The sequence below is a fragment of the Brassica napus genome, chromosome C8, assembly GCF_020379485.1.
Source record: "Brassica napus cultivar Da-Ae chromosome C8, Da-Ae, whole genome shotgun sequence".
Lineage (NCBI taxonomy): Eukaryota > Viridiplantae > Streptophyta > Magnoliopsida > Brassicales > Brassicaceae > Brassica > Brassica napus.
Window position 1 is genome coordinate 11,507,433 of NC_063451.1, and position 20,454 is coordinate 11,527,886.

Here is a 20,454-nt window from a genome sequence, read left to right on the forward strand (position 1 = left end):
TTGTTGTGATCTGTGATTGATCAGAGATTTTCTTTTGGCCATAATAAATTGAAAAATTCTTCTTTTCTTCTATTTGGTTGTAAGATGTTTTTGTTAAATTTGAAGGCAATACTGTAGCTGTTCATAAAAAGTTACTTTTAATATTTGTGAGTTAGAGCATCCGCAACGGTGAGACTCATTGGAATTCTTAGCGACAAGGGCATTTCGGATTAATCTTGGATATTTTAGATTTTTTTTTTTTTTTTTTTTAAACAAAAAAGATGACCATTCACGGATCGCCAAGTAGTCGTGAGGACCCGTAAATAGTGCAAGGATTCACTAAGAAAGAGTCCTTATTTAGGAATTTTAAGGATTGAATCCTTAGCTTTTGGTGGAATCCACTAATTATTTAATTTTTTTTTTTTTCAAAGGACTCGTAGTTAAGAATTTCCATTGCGGATGCCCTTACACACTCCATCAGAAATAAAATTACACCGTACACGTGTTTGGGTGTAATTACATTTGTTCCCTCTCGAAGCATTCTCATTGGTTGGGTGACGGCATATAAGGAGTTAAATTGTGTGCTCGCAGGAACATTGTAACACAGTACAACCTCTCACTGTATTGGCTTAAACTCAGAACAACGCGTTCCACCAGTACACGTGTCTTACTGACTACGGGTTTCCTTGGCCAGAAAGGAATGGACTTACGACTCAAGACGCCATTCCCCTATATATTAATTAGTAGAAACTTCTCTTTCTTCTCCAATTTGTTTTTCTTTTTTTTTTTTGTACTTGTTGTGACTGGGCCATGGCGGAGGAATTAGGTTGCGTTGATTTTCTAGGAGAAGATGATCTGTTCTTAGATTTCGATCTTTCACTTTTCACTGAAACTCCTATTGCGGGTGATTTTATTCGGTCTTCACCGGATTCTGCAAACTCGTGGATCGGAGACATTGAGAGCCAACTGATGAACGATGAGGACAATCAGAATTTTCTGGAGTTGGACCAGCAATCGGTTTCGGAGTTTCTAGCGGATATATTCGTAGATGATCCCACTAGCGATTCCGCTGATTTGGTGACTGGTAAAGTTGATGATGTACCAACCGAAGGATTTGTCAACGGAAAGGGACCAGAAGAATCCGATGATGCCGGGAAGGAGAAAGCAGTTGAGAAGAAGTGGAATGGAAGTGAGAATCTGGATGAAGCTAAGGTTGAAAGCGAGATATCAGGAGACGATGATGCGATGGCCAAGAAACGAAGAAGGTATATCTGATTCAACAACTTTTATTCGTATATCAATTTTACTGTTTGATTATATTTTCAAGTTAATTCCGAAAATAAGATGGTGGGATCTATGGTTTGTATTGATTTTGTTTTGCCTTTGAAACAACAATATCTTGAAGTGTTTTAGATTGTTCAAAGTGTTTATGCTATAGCAGGAGTAATGTGATTGATTGTTCATATGGATTTGAAGTTTGTCTTTTGGTTGCCGTTAACCTATTGTATCTCGTTGTTTGCTCTTTTACTTGTAATATCTTGAGATAGTTTTGAAATGTTTTTGATAATGAGTGGCATGATGATTGTTCAGGAGGGTAAGAAACAGAGATGCGGCTGTGAGGTCGAGAGAGAGGAAGAAGGAATATGTGACCGATCTTGAGAAGAAAAGTAAGTATCTCGAACGAGAATGCATGAGACTGGGACGGATGCTTGATTGCTTTGTTGCGGAAAACCATTCTCTTCGTCTATGTTTGCAAAAGGGTGGTGGAAATGCTTCCATGATGACAAGGCAGGAGTCTGCTGTGCTCTTGTTGGAATCCCTGCTGTTGGGTTCCCTGCTTTGGTATCTGGGAGACATCATTTGCCCATTCCTCCCTCACCCCCAACCAAAGACTTGCTTCCTTCCAGCGGAAGCCGACGGACCAGAAAAGCTGGTTCTAAGCGGGCGAGAGAGTAGCAAACTCTCTAATAATTATGCCTGTAAGAGTCGGAGATGTAAGGGTTCAAGGCCTCGGATGAAACACCAAGTATGTATACTTGTGGCGTGACACCTGGCGCCTCTTATTCTCTTAAGCTTTTAAATGTTGTTTTTTTTTCTTCATTTCGAGTCGTAGATGAGTGTCTTAGTAGTCCTCTCTCGTTTTGTATTTTCGCTGTCTGTCAGTTAACAGTCATTTCTCATGGTTTTTGGATGGTTTCTATTCAACTCATGATATTTACACCTAATAATATTTCTCAGTTTAAAAAACCCTAAGTTTTCGTTACAAGACAGACTGCTCTTATGGAGTTTGCATATTATGCAATGGATCAAATGAGTCCATGAGGTCACTTGTTCTTTATTCTTTGATGCCAGTTTATCTCGCAAAATAAGGTCCCAGATCCTGCCAAACTATTTGGGAGGATCTCAATACCCTTTCTATTCTTCACTAAAAGTTTGCCCTCCTTTTTCGAGCTCAGCTATTCGTGTTGTGCCTTTATGCCTCTTTATAGTCAACCCAAAGATAAGTGCCTAAATACAACTTAAACTAAAAAATTATTGTGCTTCTGTGCCTCTTTATACTCGAACCAAAGATAAGTGTTAAATACAATTTAAAGTAAAAAATTATACTACAGTCTTATCACGGTGCTATAACATTTCTATTATCTCTTTATTAGATTTAAAACATGTGTATTTGGATTTATATATTCTAAGGGGAAAATTATTTTTGTTTACAAATTTTATTAAGTACAAATTATAATTGCATCAATAATTTATTTTAAGTTTTTTACACTTTTACATATGTAATAAAACTAATAATGATATTTCATAAATTATTCAATCTAATTTTAAAATGACATTTCTCAAATAGTTATCTAATTTAAAATATTTAAATTTTAAAAATCTATATATAATAGTGATCATAATTTTTTCTTAAAAATCATAACCTAACTTTTGAAATTTAAATTTGTCTACATTGTTTATATTAGAAGTTAGGTTTTGATTTTGTAAACAAAATTATATATAAATTTTTAAAATTAAAATATTTTAAATTATATAACTATTTGAGAAATGTCATTTTAAAATAGTTATAAATAAAATTTGTAAATAAAATTAAAAAAAAAATAAATTAGATAACTACTGATGCAATTATAATTTGTAATTAATAAAATTTGTCAACAAAAATAATTTTTTCCTTAGAATATATCAAAATATAGATGTTCTAAATCTAAAAAGTAGACAATAGAAGTGTCTAGCACAGTTGTAAGTAAGACTGCATTATGTCCACGGGTCCAAGGTTCGATTCTCAGTAAATGTAACTTTTAAAAATATTTATACATTACAAAACGAGTCGTTTTGTCTAACATAACGGTTGACTAACGCGATGCTAGTCAAAGTAAGTTTATGCACGCGATTCAAAGTTTAAGTCTATAATTCAAATTATTATTTGTAGTTTAGATCGTATTTAACACTTATTTTTTGTTTGTATATAAAAATGCACGATACGAATAGCAGGGGCCGAAAAATGCCCTTTTTCCCTTAATAATGCATATAAAGTTCATATGTGAGTTCCAACTCGTAAATATGTAGATGGAAATAAAGGTTAAGAGTTTCAATATTAGCGTGTCTATCTGCTTTGCTCTGACCTCGACCTTCTCCTTAGATTACTCTTTTAGGCTGCCAATTTCTGAATTTCCTATACATTTGTGTTTATCTTCTTCTCATTTTTTTATGATTCTTTCATATATCTAAGATTTGCTTTTATTTTTTATTTTCTTTTGAGATTATCCTCCTAAATCTTCCTTTTCTTTTGAATATTTATTTCGCAATGTTTCTCTACTTTTTTTTTGCTTTTTTATATTTTCTTTCTTTGCGAGACCGTCTTTAATATAGGCCTTCTTTACATTGTAGGCTGCTATGGACCGTTTTACGAATTTTCATAAATCCTGTCTTTTTTTGTCCAAGTTGCGGTTTTGTCTTTGATTTATGAAATGATTTTGTTATAAAAAGAACTCATTTGGTGTTTATGATTAACCTTTTTCGACTAAACTTTTGGCAGTTTGTTAATATCATGATTCCAAAATACAATAGCATGAACCACTCGATGAAAAACAACTCATGAACGAGCGAAGGAGCTCGGGAGAAAAGAAAGGGGAGGTCTATAGAAGGATGAGGAGGTAGAGAAAGGGTGATAAATAAGAGAGATGGGAGGAGAGAGAGAGAAACAATTGATGTTTTATGCTCTTTGTCGTCTCTTTTCTTTGGGCCTCAGTGTTAATTTGGATTAGTATTGTATCCTCTTGATATTTCCACATAAGTGTTCTTTTAAAATAACTTGATTAGACTGTAGCAAGAGTGGCACATGCTTTTGTAGTCTACTATCACACTGATACATAAACTTAAGTTTGTGATCTTCAGATTTTATTGCATTAGACAAGTGAACGATACTAATAGCTACGGGAAAATCTAAGGTTGTTTGCTTCATTGGAATTGTTCTAGTGAATCCTGAGGTAACTAACTTTATTATTTTTCTCATAACTTAGCATTCATTTCCGCAACTGCTCATAAGTCTACAGTCCTAATTGTTCACATGTTGATGTGTACAAACTGTAATTGTCCGTAGTTCTAAATAGTGTTGTGTGCAATGGCGCTATCAGAAAAGTCTAGCTCCAAGGGTCAAGCATGGCGAAGAGAGCTATCGATGTTTTCTAAGTGAAATTATAAGGAACATGTGTTAAAATGTTTGTAGGCATGAGCATTCGGTTCTCGTTTGGTTTTGGTGCGGTCTTTTCAGCCTTTCAGTTTTAGAAATAGAGGATCCGTTTCAGTTATTTATGAAATTTTGTTTGCTTTCGATTTGGTTATTTTAGTTCTCAGTTCAGATAACAATGTTAGGAACTAGCTAATATTCGATTTGATTCTAAGATTTTGGATAATTTTGAATAATATGGGTAGTTCAGTCATTTGGGTAGTTTGATTTATAAGAAGAATGTTCAATAATTTTAAAATTAAATTTAATTAATAATTTTAGGAGTATGAACTGTAATTTTAGATATTCAGGTACCCATTAAGTTTTCGATTCAGTTCTAATTCAGTTTTGGTTTTTCAGTCTCATAAATAGTGGAACTGCTCGGATATTTGTGAACATATATTTGTTTTTTGGTTCGGTTCCGGTTTGGTTTTCGGTTCTCGGTTTATATGCAATTCCTAAACATGAGGTAGAAGGTGATTAATAACCCGCTTTAGTGTGACCAATTCGGTGACATCCGTCCATATCAAGTACATTACATGGTTCTTATGAAACCTATTATGTGATTTTTGGCAAATACCGGATAAGTAATCTCTCCAATAAACGGAATCTTCCTGAAGCATAAGAGATATTTAACAGGAGGGGAAGATCTGTCAAGAAAAAGAATATTTAGACAGCTTAGTAAAACAATAAAGTCATAGGTTTGTAAGAAGGCACACTGACATACATGAACAGTATATTTATCCCACAAGAAGGTCAAGATTGTTGCAGTTATTCTGAAGTTGAACAAACATATTTTTAAGCTTTCTATAACGCCCCGACCGTCCACGGTTAATATGCCATTCACGTCCGCTCTATCGACCTGTGGGCCCTGTCATGTCCCCGATCCTAGATAGGATCGTCCGGACGGACCATGGTGCGAGGAGACGCATCAGTCATGTCACATGACCTAAAGACAAGAGTGTTACAGTAGCTGGACGATGCAATGGCGAAGCACAGTCAGCTCGGTGGTAGCTCACCAAGTGTAAGTCAGCTCGATCAGCTGGATGGACTAGCTCACTCAGCTGGAGCAGCTAGCAATCAGCTCAACTCAGCTGGACTGAGTGTTCATGTGTTCGGACGGTTGGACAGTCCGAGGGGTTATCGGTCCGGTTGGGACGGCTTGGTCCGACGATGGGGCCATGGGACTCAGTGGTCAGTCTAGAGGTTTTGACAAAGGGGGCAGGCTCATATCCGCTTGGAAAAGGGAACAGTTGGGACGGTTATGGGTGGTTATAGGCGAAAGGGTGCAAGAGGCACAAGTGGCACCCATTCGGCCAACCCATTGCAACCGTTCGCCCAAGTCAGTTGCCGATTCCATTTCCTATAAATACAAGGCCTTCGGGTCGGTTTTGGCCATCAATTTCCTTAGGGAAAACTCTGACAAAATCGTGAGAGAAAAAGCAAGAGAGAGAGACCGGCGGTTGGAGACAAAACCGTGTGTGGCGGTGTTTTATCTATTCCGGCAAGGGCCTGACCGTGGAAAGCAAGACGTGTTAAGATGGATACCAGACAGAAGGAGAAGGAGAAGGAGAAGGACATGAACCCAGAGGACCGAAAGCCTAAGGTTAGTGGTGTGAACCGTGAACCATCGGCCTTAGCCGGCGAACGATCCAAACGTGCTTATGGCCGGTCTAGTAACGGTTACATCCATCTCTCTTTTATATACTGAATCACTTCCTCCCCTCTATATTACGATGAAGTCTGAATGCTCAGACATGGTAACACTGAACCAAGGCCTTGGCCGGTTCAGGAAAGTTGTCCTTGTCCTTTGGCCAGACTTAACCATGATCGGGTTCTCTATGGGTCTGATCGATGGGCTAGATAGACATAGATGTAATCCGCTTGTGGGAATCATTGGGAACAGTTGTATTAGATATGAATCTAAGTATGACCGATTGATATATACATATACATACTTGATAGGATTTGAGTAGAAATTCTAAGGAACCGAACCATGCATGATTAGAATTGTTTGTTAGGATATCAGATATGTATTGATTGGTGTGATTGTGTGGTTTTAGGATCTGACTTGGATCATGGTAAAGCTAAGGAACCGTGATGACTCAAAGCGTGGAAGGATGTGTGGTGTATGGGTAGATCCGTGTAGGAATGAACTTATGATAGTCTATTGTGCAAACTGAATGATATGAATGATTTTTGTTTATAAAAATGACTATTTCTCTTTATGTTATTAGCAATCGATTGTATGAGATAGATGAACCTCAAATCAATGAAAAATACTTAGAAAAATATTGGACTTAAAACCGGAATCAATCAAACAAGTAGTTAGGTACGGCCGCGGTCTGGTTGGATTGAGGAATCCAGGATCGGGTCTTACAAGTTGGTATCCCGTCCAACGAGCGGTGCGTTAATTTTTCATGGCCCGAAAGTCTTGTTTATTGACCCTGCAATCACCACCCGACTTTTCCCCGTGTTTTGGCCTCACTCGCACGGTATCGCAAATCACTTCCCGTTAGGTCACCCATCATTTCACTACTCCAGCCCAAGCACGTTTAATCCTGGAGTTCTAAACGGATGTGTGATGAAAAAAGTAAGTCAACTTTTGGTGACATATGTAGTCAAATCAATTCTCTTAAGTCTTTCCATATACCATAAATCGGGATGTTACAATTTCCCTTCCGGACATGACCTGAAGTATAAGCGAAGAAGCATGAGAGATAAATTGTACGGCACAAATTCACATAAAAACAAATGCCTCCATACAAAATATATGAAATTTTGTGAGTTTTTGGATTATTTCTGAGAATGTAGAATTATAAATCATAAATGTTAAAATGCACATTAATTAAAAGACCATTCAAAATCTATCTGTTTAAAATATTTTATATAATAGTAGATTTCAAAAGATATATTTTAAACTGAATATTATTATAGATTTTAGAAAATCTTAGAGTTATAATTGGTTTCTAAATTTCTTGATCTGCCAATAAATTTTGTTTATCTAAATATACTTGATGATAACTTTTACATATTTAATAATACAAATTGCATATCAAAAAAACATGCATAAATATTTGCCAATAATAAATCATAACTGTAAGATCATAATAAATCAGCGTTTAAAAAAAAATATTTGCCAATATGGATTTTGCCTCGAGTCACAATCCCACCACTGTGGTTCAAGACCAACCTTTCTTAATAATCCTATGGCGTAAAACATTTTTTCAAAATTGAAGTAGAAACATAATAAAACCAAGGTCAATGTTTTACCACTAGCCAACAATTCTACCATTTTTTGACATCTATTGGATTTTTATTAACTTAAAGCATAAAGCACACAAAGCCGACAAAGATCAAAAATCTTTTAGGAGCCATTAGTTGACAAGGTAAACATTACCCCTAATTCAAAAGCCAACTATTCTACCAACTATTTGTTGGAACTCGTTTTTGACAGAGTGGTGTGGACCATTTTTCCGATGGATTTTTCGACGGAGACGTCTGTCGAAAAGACCGGAATTTGGGCACGATGTAATCGTCACCGTGAACACTATGAATTAGTTTATTTGTTTATCAAAATCAGAGTTATGTTTGAATGAGAAATGGGGGTCCAAGTGAGTTGCTTATAAAGCATAAAATGAAACAAATGTAATTTGTACCACATTGGAATTTAAGTGAATGTTCACTTATTATATAATGGAGAATTATAAAAAAAGTTTAAAAGCTTTGAGTATATTTTGTATAGGATTTTTAACGTTAAAACCCCTCAACTAAGTTTGTTTTGGGTAAAAAACCTCAAACTAAGTATTTATTGAAAAAACCCTCAAACTAACGTTATTTAATGAATTAAACCCTAGCAGGTCATAATTACCATTACTACCGGTAAATCTTTAATTTAGAGGTTTCTACATTAAGTAAACATAGTTGAGGGGTTTTACCATCAAAATTTAAAAAAACAAAACAAAATCAAAATTTTATAATATTATTTAAAAATTAGTAACTTTTTTTGACAACATAAGCGAGAACTAAGTAACTGGATCGCGCGATTCAGAAAGCCAAACCGAAAGTATTGAATCTACATATAACATAGCTGAAGGAGAACTCCTCGCACCACTTGCAAGCTTGTCCGCCATAGTATTTTGTGCTCTTGGAATATGTCTAATCCGGAAGTTAGGAAAGAAAGTCAAACTGCATCTAAATTCTTTATATAATTTTTGTTATATTTTCTCGGTTTTTATATTTTTAATTTATACATATATAATGTTGATGTTAAAAACACATCAAACTCATATATTTACAAAAAAAGAGAGTTAAAAATGCTAATTTTTAAAATTTAAGTACTAAATTTTAGATAATATTATAAAATTTTGATTTTCTTATTTTTAATGGTAAAACCCCTCAACTATGTTTATTTAATGTAAAAACCCCTAAACTAAAGATTTACCGGTAGTATTGGTAATTATGAAATCTTAGGGTTTACTTCATTAAATAAATTTAGTTTGGGGGTTTTTACGTTAAATACTTAGTTTGGGGGTTTTTACCCAAAACAAACATAATTGAGGGATTTTAACGTTAAAAATCCTTTTGTATACTAGATAAAAGAGATGTTGAGTCCAAGTTGTGAACTATGGACATAAAATATGGCAAATGATTTAGTAACCTAAAAATAATATTTTTGGTCTAATTACATTTTGGCTTTGTTGAAAAGACAACAACATAATTTCTCTTTTAATTGCCACTAATGACAAAATAAAGAGTTGATATCTGTAACAACAAATAAAACTCAAACGTATAAGTGAGAATAAATTCTCTGTTACGAAAGTCAAAAAAGGAAGAGCCGATTATGTTGAAAATATAAAAGATGTGGGGCCCGCTGCACTATTTGCACAGTAAATCTTACTTTTTAACTTCTATATAAACGATCGATTAGATCGTTTATAAAACATCCCTCAACCTTCTCTTCTCTCTATAATAAACTCTTTCTATCAGTGTTAAAAAATTTTACGGGTATAAATTTTGTCCTTATTTAAATTCCTGCGATACAATAAAATTCCAGTTCTTTTTATAACTCGTTATCAACACGATCGTTCTCCAAATTGAAATGGATAAGAAAGCAAAAGGAACAACAACTAAACAAATTGGTAGAGAAGTTTGCATACCAGATAGTGGCACAACGCACACTATACTGAAAAATAAGAGATATTTCTCTACTTTAAAGTCAGTAAAAATGACTGTAAACACAATATCAGGTCTTATAGACCTGATCGAAGGAATTGGCAAGGCAGACTTTATGTTGCCTAATGGAACAAAGTTTTCCATAGATAATGCCTTATATTCTCCAAATTCTAAGAGAAATTTGTTGAGTTTCAAAGATATATACCGTCAAGGGTATAACACTCAGTCTGCAACTGAGAATGGAAAGAAGTATTTGTATATAACTTCTGAAAAATCAGGCAAAGGCCTTGTACTGGAAAATTTTCCAAAACTTCCTTCTGGATTGCATCACACTTATATTGATGCTATAGAATCACATCTTGTGATCAAAAGAAATCCAGAAGATGTTACATTATGGCATGATCGTCTTGGTCACCCAGGCACTACAATGATGCGAAAAATCATTGAAAGCTCACATGGTCATTCAATAAAAACCCAAGATATATACCAAAGTAATAAAATAACATGTGATGCGTGTGCTCTTGGGAAATTAATCATAAGACCATCACCAACCAAAATTGACAAAGAATCACCAAATTTTTTGGAAAGAATCCAAGGTGATATTTGTGGACCAATACATCCATCGTGTGGACCATTCTACTACTTTATGGTATTAATCGATGCATCGAGTAGATGGTCACATGTTTGTATGTTATCATCTCGAAATATGGCATTTGCGAGATTTCTAACTCAGATAATCAAATTAAGAGCACAGTTCTCAGATTATCCAATTAAAAGAGTTAGATTAGATAACGCTAGTGAATTCACACCCCAAGCTTTTAATGATTATTGTATGGTATCAGGGATTGAAGTAGAACATTATGTTTCTCATGTTCATACACAAAATGGTTTGGCAGAATCATTAATTAAACGGCTGCAACTAATTGCAAGGCCATTGATCATGAGATCAAAACTCCCAACCTCTGTATGGGGACATGCTATTTTGCATGCAAAAGCACTAATTCGGATAAGACCAAGTGCATACCATAGATATTCTCCTTTACAGTTAGCATTTGGAAAAGAACCAAATATCTCTCATCTAAAAATCTTTGGTTGTGTGGTTTATATTCCAATAGCACCACCGCAACGTACAAAATGGGACCGCAAAGACGGTTGGGAATATATATTGGCTATGATTCTCCATCAATAATAAGATACCTAGAACCACAAACTGGTGATGTGTTTACGGCACGATTTGCCGATTGTCATTTCAATGAGAAAGAATTCCCAACTCTAGGGGGAGACAATAAGCAAATAGGAAAAGAAATCAAATGGAGTGTACCATCGTTATTACACCTTGATCCTCCTACGAAACAGTCAGAACTAGAAGTTCGACGTATCATGCATTTACAAAATATAGCAAATCAGCTACCTGATGCATTTGCTGATACCAAAATGGTAACTAAATCACATATACTTGCTGCAAATACTCCTGCTCGTATTAAAATACCACAAAACGGTGGAACGGCAGTTGATACACGTGAATCAGGAACACGTTTAAAGCGCGGTAGACCTATTGGTTCAAAGGATAAACTTCCTAGAAAACGTAAGGAATGTGAAAAGCATGATACTCCCAAAATAAAAGAAAATATTTTGGACGAAGAAAATTGTGAATCTAACGACAATATAGAGCATCATAAATCTGAAGGAAATCACGAGATTTCTATCAATTACATCCATAATGGAAAGATATGGAAACGAAATGAGATGGATGATATTGATGACGTTTTTTCATACCATTTAGCAAAGGAAATAAATGAAGAAAACGAAGATCCAGAACCAAAGTCTGTATATGAATGTCAAAAGAGACATGACTGGATAAAATGGAAAGAATCAATTCAAGTCGAATTAGATTCGCTTAACAAACGAAATGTATTCGGACCTATTGTGCTTACACCCAAAGATGTAAAACCTATTGGGTACAAATGGGTGTTTGTCCGAAAAAGAAATGAGAAAAACGAGATTACAAGATACAAAGCTCGTCTCGTAGCCCAAGGTTTCTCTCAAAGGCCAGAAATTGATTATGAGGAAACTTATTCTCCTGTTATGGACGCAATCACATTTAGATTCCTGATGAGCCTAGCGGCCAATGAAAATTTAGAAATGCGTCTCATGGATGTCGTTACGGCATATTTATATGGATCATTAGATATTGATATCTATATGAGAATCCCAGATGGATTTAAAATGCCAGAAACGTTAAATTCCAAACCTAAAGAGTTATGTGCAAAAAAATTACAAAGATCATTATATGGGTTAAAACAATCTGCACGAATGTGGTATAATCGTCTCAGCGAACACTTAACAAAAGAAGGATACACGAATGATCCTATATGCCCTTGTGTTTTCATAAAGAAAACAACATCCGGATTTGTGATAATCGCGGTGTACGTTGATGATCTTAATATTATTGGAACTCAAAACGAAATCCAAAAGGCATCAAACTATCTGAAAGGAGAATTTGAGATGAAAGATCTCGGGCATGCAAAATATTGTCTAGGATTACAAATTGAGCATTCTCAAAAGGGTATATTTGTACACCAGTCTACATATACCAAACGAGTATTGAAACGCTTTAACATGGATAAAGCAACTCCTCTTAGCACCCCGATGGTCGTTAGATCACTTAATATTGAAAATGATCCGTTTCGACCATCTGAGGAAAATGAAGAAATACTTGGTCCTGAAACTCCATATTTAAGTGCAACTGGAGCTCTTATATATCTTGCAAATTGTACTCGACCTGACATATCTTTTGTCATTAATCTTTTAGCGAGATTCAGTTCGTCTCCTACGCGAAGACATTGGAATGGAATTAAACACGTCTTTCGTTAGCTTCAAGGAACAACAGATCTAGGCTTGTTTTATCCTAAAAGTTCAAAATGTCAAATGATTGGTTTTGCAGATGCAGGTTATTTGTCAGATCCACACAAAGCTCGATCCCAGACAGGATATGTTTTTACAATCGGAGGCACCGTCATATCTCGGCGTTCTCAGAAGCAGACACTTGTTGCTACTTCTTCAAATCACGCTGAGATCATTGCACTCCATGAAGCAAGTAGAGAATGTGTATGGCTAAGATCAATAAGCCGACACATCTGTTCAAGCAGTGGGATTAACGAAAATACAGAGCCAACTATTTTATATGAAGATAACGCGGCCTGTGTTGCTCAAACGAAAGAAGGATATATCAAAAGCGATAGAACCAAACATATACCTCCAAAGTTCTTCTCATACACTCAAGAGCTCGAGAAGAATAAAGAGATCGAAGTAAGATATGTTCGATCATGCGACAATGCAGTCGACCTCTTCGCAAAATCACTACCTACCTCGGTATTCAGAAAACACATCCATAACATTGGAATGCGTCATCAGAAGGATCTATGACTGCTTATTCGAGGGGGAGCTTACGTGGTTGTACTCTTTTTACCTTACTATGGTTTTTCCCATTGGGTTTTACGAGAAAGGTTTTTAACGAGGCAACAAAGACGTTAAGCGAGAGCGGATAGTGACACCGGCCCCCAAGGGGGAGTGTTACGAAAGTCAAAAAAGGAGGAGCCGATTATGTTGAAAATATAAAAGATGTGGGGCCCGCTGCACTATTTGCACAGTAAATCCTACTTTTTAACTTCTATATAAACGATCGATTATAAAACATCCCTCAACCTTCTCTTCTCTCTATAATAAACTCTTTCTATCAGTGTTAAAAAATTCTACGGATATAAATTTTGTCCTTATTTAAATTCCCGCTATACAATAAAATTCCAGTTCTTTTTATAACATTCTCTTTATTGTCATTATTCTCCTTTATGGCTCATGACTACAAAAGAAAAAAAACGTATGTATGAGTTACGTTAGCATTGGCTATAAAAGTCACGTGCTCATTGCCTCCTTCAAATATAGAGATTCAGACTAATCACATGAACAACAAAATCTCTTCTCCCACTTGAATATTTGATTCTCCATTTTTGTGTCTTCTCTTTTTTCCTTTTTTGAGTTTGAGAATATACACAAAACTAGTTTCGCCGGGCTTCTGATAGAGCGACGCAAATCATAAGATTTTTTGCAGTTGTATCCTGGGACTCATTACGTTATCGAACCGTCGCACTAAGGGACGTATTTTGAGTTAAGGAAAGATATGATATCTCGCCTCTGCAGTTGTATCATCTTTTTCTTGATCTTTGGTATAATTTTATCAATTTTATTCTTTACAATATTCAGTTCTCCGTAGATTATAAATACAGTTTTATCAGTCTTAACTCAAAATATCCGTTTATTGCTTTGCACTAACCGGACTTATTATTGTAAAAGTTTTTTTTAAGAACAAGTTGATTGATATTTAGGAAAAGGTGCTGGTTCGAATCGGCTCCGATTGTTCTCAGAGTCAGCGTGAAATTTTCTATCTCAGCTTACGTTTTTTTTTTGCAGGAATTGATAATTTTTTTTTTGAAATATTTTTTTCTGCAATCTCGTGGTCTCTGCTTGTTGCTGGCAGGTTTATCAGTTGTTAGATTTATTCGTTTTAGACGATATTAGTTAATTGATTCTATTGGCTCGTCTTTGATAGCATAATTTTGACTGTTATTTGATTCGCTATTAGTCAATACATTGCTGCAACTTCGGTCTCGTAAAAATAATCAAAGTCCATTGTTTTTTTGTTTTGTCTCGTTTTAAGAAATAAATGATTGCTTCTCAACACATATAGTAATTGTCATATGCAGGTGCTTTGTAAAAGTATTTTTTACCAGCTCATAAAGTTGTTGAAAGTGAACGTCATTTGTTAAAAATGTGTTAATGCCTTGACTTGGTTAAAGATGATGGTTTGCTTTAATTATTCAAGAATGCATAACGTCTTTGATTTATTGTTTCAGGTTTTTTTTTCTGGAGTAACTTAAATTAATTATTAAGTTCATGTTAGACCATGAAAGAGGAAAAAAAAATGATCCAAATTTGAAGCATGGTGAAATATACCAATGTTATAAACAATATCTTGATCTTTAAGAGATCAAATGGTATTGATGGAAATGGAGTTTGTGAGTGGACACTCCAAATTAAATTTGGGAGAGGTCTGCCACGTATAAATTATTTTCCATAGGAAATAAAATGTTTGTTGATATTGATCAAAACATTTATATTTCTTCAATGCTTATATGCAAGTTGTATAAAGATTGACTATGCAAAAACAATGAGAATTCTCAGACTAATGTGACTGAAACTGACATGTATATTGTAGTTTCTAAAGTCAATATGGTTGAGAATAACCATATAAAATGGTGGTTTTGATGACACAAATAATATCTTGTAATGATATGTATATTTGCTAACAAAAGAAAGTAAAATATGTTTTTTGGAAAAATCCAAAACATACAAGTTGGATTTATTAATCAACTTGAGAGAATTATGAAAATAATTGTATGAAAAATGTGAATTTCTAGGAATGAAACACATTTTAAAGAAAATTGTAATAATTTTCGAAATTGTTTTTTTATTCATTTAAATCTAAAGGAGTTGTAGATTAACTTTCTAAACTCTTAAGATATGTTAAATGTAATTATGCATGTTTTTGAGGTATCTCAAGAAATGTGGGGGAAGCTTTGCTTACCATATAAAGTCGTTGGCAATAGGCCAAATGAACTTTAGTGATAGTTATCACAATATATTTTTTTTAGAAAACTAGTGTTATACACAGAGTTTAGTGTATAATGGTTAATTGTATCTTCAAAAAAAAATGACAAAAATCATAAGACAATTGATCTCGACTAATCTCAAGAGATTATGTTCACTATGATGACAACCTAGGATCCTTATATTAAAGGTGTGTCATGAGATCATATTGTTATATCATCAAAAGGGATGGGTAGCCTGTGAATTAAGATGAGGTTTGGCGGTAACTCTACCTAATTGACTGGAGATCCCAACAAATAGGTTCAAGGAGACAACTAAGTCAAACTAAATCTGCCCAAAGCACTGTAAGACTTCGGTCTATACCCAGTTCCTAAGATGATTAAACAGTGCTGCATGTAAGAAATAGAAGATAAGCATTTCCTTTTAATGATTTGTGTCCATTGTTTTGAGATATGAATGGAGTAGTACATGATATTCCTCTAAACAAAACTAATGGTAAATCACCTTGTGAGTGTGAAATGGGGCCGTTTCTAGGAGAACAAAGGAAATGCTATATTCTCCAAGTTCACTCATGATTACCAGGAATGTTCACGGCCAAAATGAACACAATAGAAATTAGTTTTGTGAGAGAATGAAGCTGTGTTATAGCTATTGTCTCGGTTTACACCAAAGTCCGGAGGGTTCAAGACATCATGACCACCTCCTGTTCGAGTAAATCTGATAGCTATTAACAATGACTGGTTCAAGGCTAAAAATTTGCTACCAACTCATCATGCAGTGGATTTTTCGCTCATACTCTCAAAAGTCCTTTTTTCTTGAGTCATGTGTCTAGAGTCATTTCTATTCATGTGGGGGATTGTTGGAACTCGTTTTTGACAAAGTGATGTGGACCATTTTTCCGATGGGTTTTTCGACGGAGAGGTCTGTCGAAAAGACCAGAATTTGGGCACGATGTAATAGTCACCGTGAACACTTTGTTTGTCAAAATCAGAGTTATGTTTGAATGAGAAATGGAGGTCCAAGTGAGTTGCTTATAAAGCATAAAATGAAACAAATGTAATTTGTCCCACATTGGAATTTAAGTGAATGTTCACTTATTATATTATGGAGAATTATAAAAAAAGTTTAAAAGCTTTGAGTATATTTTGTATACTAGATAAAAGAGATGTTGAGTCCAAGTTGTGAACTATGGACATAAAATATGGCAAATGATTTAGTAACCTAAAAATAATATATTTGGTCTAATTACATTTTGGCTTTGTTGAAAAGTCAACAACATAATGTCTCTTTTAATTGCCACTAATTACAAAATAAAGAGTTGATATTTGTAACAACAAATAAAACTCAAACGTATAAGTGAGAATGAATTCACTTTATTGTCATTATTCTCCTTTGTGGCTCATGACTACAAAATTAAAAAAACGTATGTATGAGTTATGTTAGCATTGGCTATAAAAGTCAAGTGCTCATTGCCTCCTTCAAATACAGAGATTCAGGCGAATCACATGAACAACAAAATCTCTTCTCCCACTTGAATATTTGATTCTTCATTTTTGTGTCTTTTTTTTTTTTTTTGAGTCTGAGAATATACACAAAACTAGTTTCGCCAGACTTCTGATAGAGTGACGCAAATCATAAGATTTTTTGCAGTTGGATCCTGAGACTCATTACGTTATCGAACCGTCGCACTACGAGACGTATTTTGAGTTAACGAAAGAGATAATATCTCGCTTCTGCAGTTGTATCGTCCTTTTCTTAATCTTTGGTTAATTTTATCAATTTTATTCTTTATAATATCCAGTTCTCCGTAGATCTTATTCTTTATAATATCCAGTTCTCCGTAGATAATACAGTTCTATCACTATTCAAAAGCCATAAGGCAACTATTCTACCATATTCAGTAGTTTTTCTTTCAACTCGATCTCCTAATTTTCAAAATCTCATAATAATTAGTCCCTAATTCAAAAGTACATTTTGTTCGCACATATCATTGAAATTATTGTATCCTCGAGATCGCACATGAGGCAATGAAAAGGAATGGGTATTACATACATTGCCTTTTGATATAATAGTAAAAAGAAAGAAGACGAAATATATGATAGAGTTTAAGAGGTACGGTTTATATGATTTCGATAAATTGTCACTGGAAGATAAACCAAATTGCTCGGAAACAGTTTAGAGAAAAAGATTGGAATCAAGCTTCATAGACTTTGCATTCTTCATCGGCTGGGTTTGTCTTACAGAAATCTTCCAAAGGGTCTCCGCTTCCAGCAGCTACCTCTCCCGGCCACTTGGCAGCCACTAGGTGAGCCAAATCCACTACTCTTTGGCTATATCATTAAATTATATATATGACAATTTAGTCATTAAATGTTTCAAACTCTAATTACATGTAGAAAGAGAATTTTTATATAAAAATGTTAATCAGGTAAAAAGAACTTAGGAGACATATTTGCAAACTGATGTAGTGGTGAAGTCGAAATACATTCTGTCTATCGTGCAACTTAAATGAAATCCGGCAATAATAATATGTAAAATGCTGTAGTATCGGAAAAATAAAAATTTCTTTAAAATTTGAAGATCATGCTTTCTGTAAGTTAACGCATTAAATCAACTTGCAGTTATTTAAAAGAAAACCAAAATTCTAAAAAGTGCCGAAATTACGTTATCGTGCATGTACTTATTAAAAAAGTCACATTTCTCAAAAAAAAAAAAAATTGTTTGAAAAATTAAAACTCGTTGGTTCCTTTCTGAAGAAATCATTGAAATAAAGGCCAAAGAAAAATAATAATAATGTAAACCATATATTTGATTTAATCTTATGAATGTATTATCTTTGTACCTGTAACCCCACTCGTTGTCGTACCAGGCGACCACCTTGACCATATCATCACCCATGACCATTGTGAGGGAAGAGTCAATGGTGGTTGAGACATCAGAGCACCTGAAGTCACAAGAGACAAGTGGCGTGTCGCAAACCTCTAAAACGCCCTTGAGCGGTCCAGCGGCCGCTTTTCTGAAGGCCTCGTTAACGTCTTCAGCAGTCAAACCTTTCTTCTCAACGTTTATAACAAGGTCAACCACAGAGACGTTTGGGGTCGGCACACGGAGTGCAATGCCGTTGAGTTTACCCTTCAGCTGGGGGAGCACCAACGACACCGCCTTTGCTGCACCTGTGCTAGTCGGTACAATGTTCAGTGCTGCGGCTCTTGCACGCCTTAGGTCCCTGTGTGATGCATCTAGGAGCCTCTGAAACATTGCAAACATATGTTACCATTGTTTGGATGAAAGTATTCTTGTACTACAAGCAGGAACCCAAACTACCAAATATCCGAGACCAAAACTGAATCAACCATGAAACATCTATCATCTACGGTTCAACTTTAATACACAAACAATGATGTAATCGTGATAAGTATGTTCAAATGGTATTTACTTGGTCCCCGGTGTAAGAGTGTGTCGTTGTCATAGTCCCCTTGACGATTCCTGTAATTGAGTAAGCTAAGAAACCATTGTCAACAATGTAATGATAGTAGAGAAAAGTAGTGTACCAAACTCTTCATCCAAAACTTTCGCAAAGGGAGCCAAACAGTTGGTGGTGCAAGATGCATTACTGCCAAGACAACCGAGAAGGAAACATGAGTACTCAACAACTAATTTGATTTTGTTTAAACTTTACCTAATGATGTTAGCAACGTCATGAGAATAGTCTTGCTCATTGACTCCCACAACATAGGTTGGGATATCAGCGCCTTTAGCTGGTGCTGTGATGATCACTTTCGAGGCTCCAGCTTGGATGTGCTTCCCTGCTCCTGGCCCATCAACAAACACTCCTGTTCCCTGATATATAAATAAATCTCTTTCGATTAATTTGCATGCGAATCATATCATTTGCAGCTTTAAGATAGAACATTCACCTCGATGACAATGTCAATGCCGAGCTCAGCCCATGGAAGCTTAAGAGGATCTCTGTTTGAGACGACTTTGATGAGCTTGCCATCAACGCTGATAGTTTCATTGTCGACTATTTTCACATCGGCCTTGAAGGTTCCAAGCATGGAGTCATACTTGAGCAAGTGGGATGCCTATACAAGATTTCACCAAGGTCAAAAAGAGAGATCAAAAATGCTAAATTATTGTAAGCAACTTACGTTCTTGACACCACCACTGTCGTTAAGCACAACAACTTCGAGAGGAGAGTCCTTGCGACCGTGCCAACACCTGAGGAAGTTCCTACCAATCCTTCCAAACCCATTGATGGCCACCTTCAGTTTTGCCACTGTCTCTCCTCTAACAGGAGAGGGTGTCCCCACAGCCTAATAATATTGCACAAACTCATCATCATCATATATATGCACATACATAACAATAAAGTTACTGAACCAATCAGTCACCTTGGGGGTGATTTGAGCAGCTATGGCATCAAAGAAAGATGCTTCCCCACCGTTACTGCTGACTCGCAGGCCGGAGAATGCAGCCACTTCTAGCCTCTGTATGGTTTAGCAACAAGAGAAAAGAGATAAACAAACCGTAAAACACACACACAGAGGGTTGTGCTAGGTAGAAGGAAGATTACCTTGGAGGAACATTGAGCTGGGATAGAGTGGATGGCACTCTTAGACTGCAGCCTCGGTTTGACGGGGATTCTGGAGACGGCAAGAGCTGAATGTGTGGCCATAGTTGCAAGAAGAGAAAAAGGCTAAGGATGCTGATCAAAATTTTGAGCAGTGGCATATATACATGCATCCTCACATCTTTGATTTTGATAAAAAGCATCCTGTGGTTGATAATGAAACAGATGAATATGTGGTTACTACGTAGGTAAGATACAATTGGGGATAAGATTGTGTGAGCCATTGATTAATAGTCCAGGTATCTCTCACTTATTAAAAAAAAAAAAAGACTATTTC

At 35.4% G+C, this 20,454-nt stretch overlaps 2 protein-coding genes across 2 annotated transcripts; one reads left to right on the forward strand and one right to left on the reverse strand.

Annotated features, from left to right (window-relative positions):
- Positions 1-611: 611 nt before the first annotated feature.
- Positions 612-2,312, forward strand: LOC106406670 (bZIP transcription factor 60). Its single transcript, XM_013847372.3, has 2 exons — positions 612-1,244; positions 1,570-2,312. The coding sequence occupies exons 1-2, from the start codon at positions 790-792 to the stop codon at positions 2,024-2,026; spliced, it is 912 nt and encodes a 303-aa protein (XP_013702826.1). The 5' UTR covers positions 612-789; the 3' UTR covers positions 2,027-2,312.
- A 15,204-nt stretch (positions 2,313-17,516) lies between these two features.
- LOC106405503 (glyceraldehyde-3-phosphate dehydrogenase GAPB, chloroplastic) lies at positions 17,517-20,440 on the reverse strand. The gene is made up of 9 exons (XM_048765722.1): positions 20,121-20,440; positions 19,939-20,034; positions 19,696-19,860; positions 19,462-19,629; positions 19,224-19,384; positions 19,096-19,157; positions 18,981-19,030; positions 18,387-18,793; positions 17,517-17,874 (listed from the first exon to the last, which is right to left on the reverse strand). Exons 1-9 carry the CDS (start codon positions 20,220-20,222, stop codon positions 17,739-17,741), a joined length of 1,347 nt encoding a protein of 448 aa, XP_048621679.1. The 5' UTR covers positions 20,223-20,440; the 3' UTR covers positions 17,517-17,738.
- Between the last annotated feature and the right edge of the window lie 14 nt (positions 20,441-20,454).

What these genes read in the sequence shown, in the direction of transcription:
- LOC106406670 (XM_013847372.3), top strand. Translation starts at nt 790, where the DNA reads ATGGCGGAGGAATTAGGTTGCGTTGATTTTCTAGGAGAAGATGATCTG. An exon ending in ATGGCCAAGAAACGAAGAAG is followed by an intron (nt 1,245 to 1,569) that starts GTATATCTGATT and finishes ATGATTGTTCAG; the next exon opens with GAGGGTAAGAAACAGAGATG.
- LOC106405503 (XM_048765722.1), bottom strand. Translation starts at nt 20,222, where the DNA reads ATGGCCACACATTCAGCTCTTGCCGTCTCCAGAATCCCCGTCAAACCG. An exon ending in AGTTTTGGATGAAGAGTTTG is followed by an intron (nt 19,031 to 19,095) that starts GTACACTACTTT and finishes ACTCAATTACAG; the next exon opens with GAATCGTCAAGGGGACTATG. An exon ending in ACTCTTACACCGGGGACCAA is followed by an intron (nt 18,794 to 18,980) that starts GTAAATACCATT and finishes GCAATGTTTCAG; the next exon opens with AGGCTCCTAGATGCATCACA.